This window comes from the organism of the source record quoted next (assembly GCF_019968955.1).
Source record: "MAG: Porospora cf. gigantea A chromosome Unknown PgA_NODE_9038_length_1321_cov_3759.78, whole genome shotgun sequence".
Taxonomy (NCBI): domain Eukaryota; phylum Apicomplexa; class Conoidasida; order Eugregarinorida; family Porosporidae; genus Porospora; species Porospora cf. gigantea A.
In genome coordinates, this window is record NW_027151954.1 from 1 (window position 1) to 1,321 (window position 1,321).

The 1,321-nt window shown below is 50.3% G+C and overlaps 1 protein-coding gene across 2 annotated transcripts; it reads left to right on the forward strand.

Annotated features, from left to right (window-relative positions):
* Positions 1-1,321, forward strand: KVP18_002235 (uncharacterized protein; the record flags this gene model as incomplete). 2 transcript variants are annotated; one of them, XM_067952963.1, is made up of 1 exon in its annotated part: positions 1-1,321. In XM_067952963.1, a coding segment is annotated over one exon (1,321 nt), but the record flags the coding sequence as incomplete, so codon positions are not given. The 2 variants fall into 2 exon arrangements, with proteins under 2 accessions (XP_067805847.1, XP_067805848.1); XM_067952964.1 differs by having other exon boundaries at positions 96-1,313.

Genomic DNA, 1,321 nt, shown 5'->3' on the forward strand with positions numbered 1-1,321 from the left:
CGGACGTCGCATCCGAAGGTGACAATTCCCGAGTCGCTCAGGATTTGGGTTTACGGACAGATTTGAAGATACAACCCACTGCTGTGGACGTAGCTATGCTACAAACTCTCCTGAAAGGCGCTGGACCCCTGCTACCCGTACTACTTCAGAAGATGCTCAGGAGATCCCTCTCCGAGGTTGATAGTCTAGATGAAGATGTTCAACCGGAGGATGCGGACGTCGCATCCGAAGGTGACAATTCCCGAGTCGCTCAGGATTTGGGTTTACGTACAGATTTGAAGATACAACCCACTGCTGTGGACGTAGCTATGCTACAAACTCTCCTGAAAGGCGCAGGACCCCTGCTACCCGTACTACTTCAGAAGATGCTCAGGAGATCCCTCTCCGAGGTTGATAGTCTAGATGAAGAGGTTCAACCGGAGGATGCGGACGTCGTATCCGAAGGTGACGATTCCCGAATCTCTCAGGATTTGGATTCAGTTTTGAAGTTAGCTTTGGTGAAAGCTCTCGTGAAAGGCGCCGGACCTCTGCTGCTTAAGACGATGCTTTTTAGAACCATCTTCGAGGTTGATAGTCTAGATGAAAATGTTCATCCGGAGGATGCGGACGTCGCATCCGAAGGTGACAATTCCCGAGTCGCTCAGGATTTGGGTTTACGGACAGATTTGAAGATACAACCCACTGCTGTGGACGTAGCTATGCTACGAACTTTTCTGAAAGGCGCTGGACCCCTGCTACCCGTACTACTTCAGAAGATGCTCAGGAGATCCCTCTCCGAGGTTGATAGTCTAGATGAAGAGGTTCAACCGGAGGATACGGACGTCGTATCCGAAGGTGACAATTCCCGAGTCGCTCAGGATTTGGGTTTACGTACAGATTTGAAGATACAACCCACTGCTGTGGACGTAGCTATGCTACAAACTCTCCTGAAAGGCGCTGGACCCCTGCTACCCATGCTACTTCAGAAGATGCTCAGGAGATCCCTCTCCGAGGTTGATAGTCCAGATGAAGAGGTTCAACCGGAGGATACGGACGCCGTATCTGAAGGTGACAATTTCCGAGTCGCTCAGGATTTGGGTTTACGTACAGATTTGAAGATACAACCCACTGCTGTGGACGTAGCTATGCTACAAACTCTCCTGAAAGGCGCTGGACCTCTGCTACCCGTACTACTTCAGAAGATGCTCAGGAGATCCCTCTCCGAGGTTGATAGTCTAGATGAAGAGGTTCAACCGGAGGATGCGGACGTCGTATCCGAAGGTGACGATTCCCGAATCTCTCAGGATTTGGATTCAGTTTTGAAGTTAGCTTTGGTGAAAGC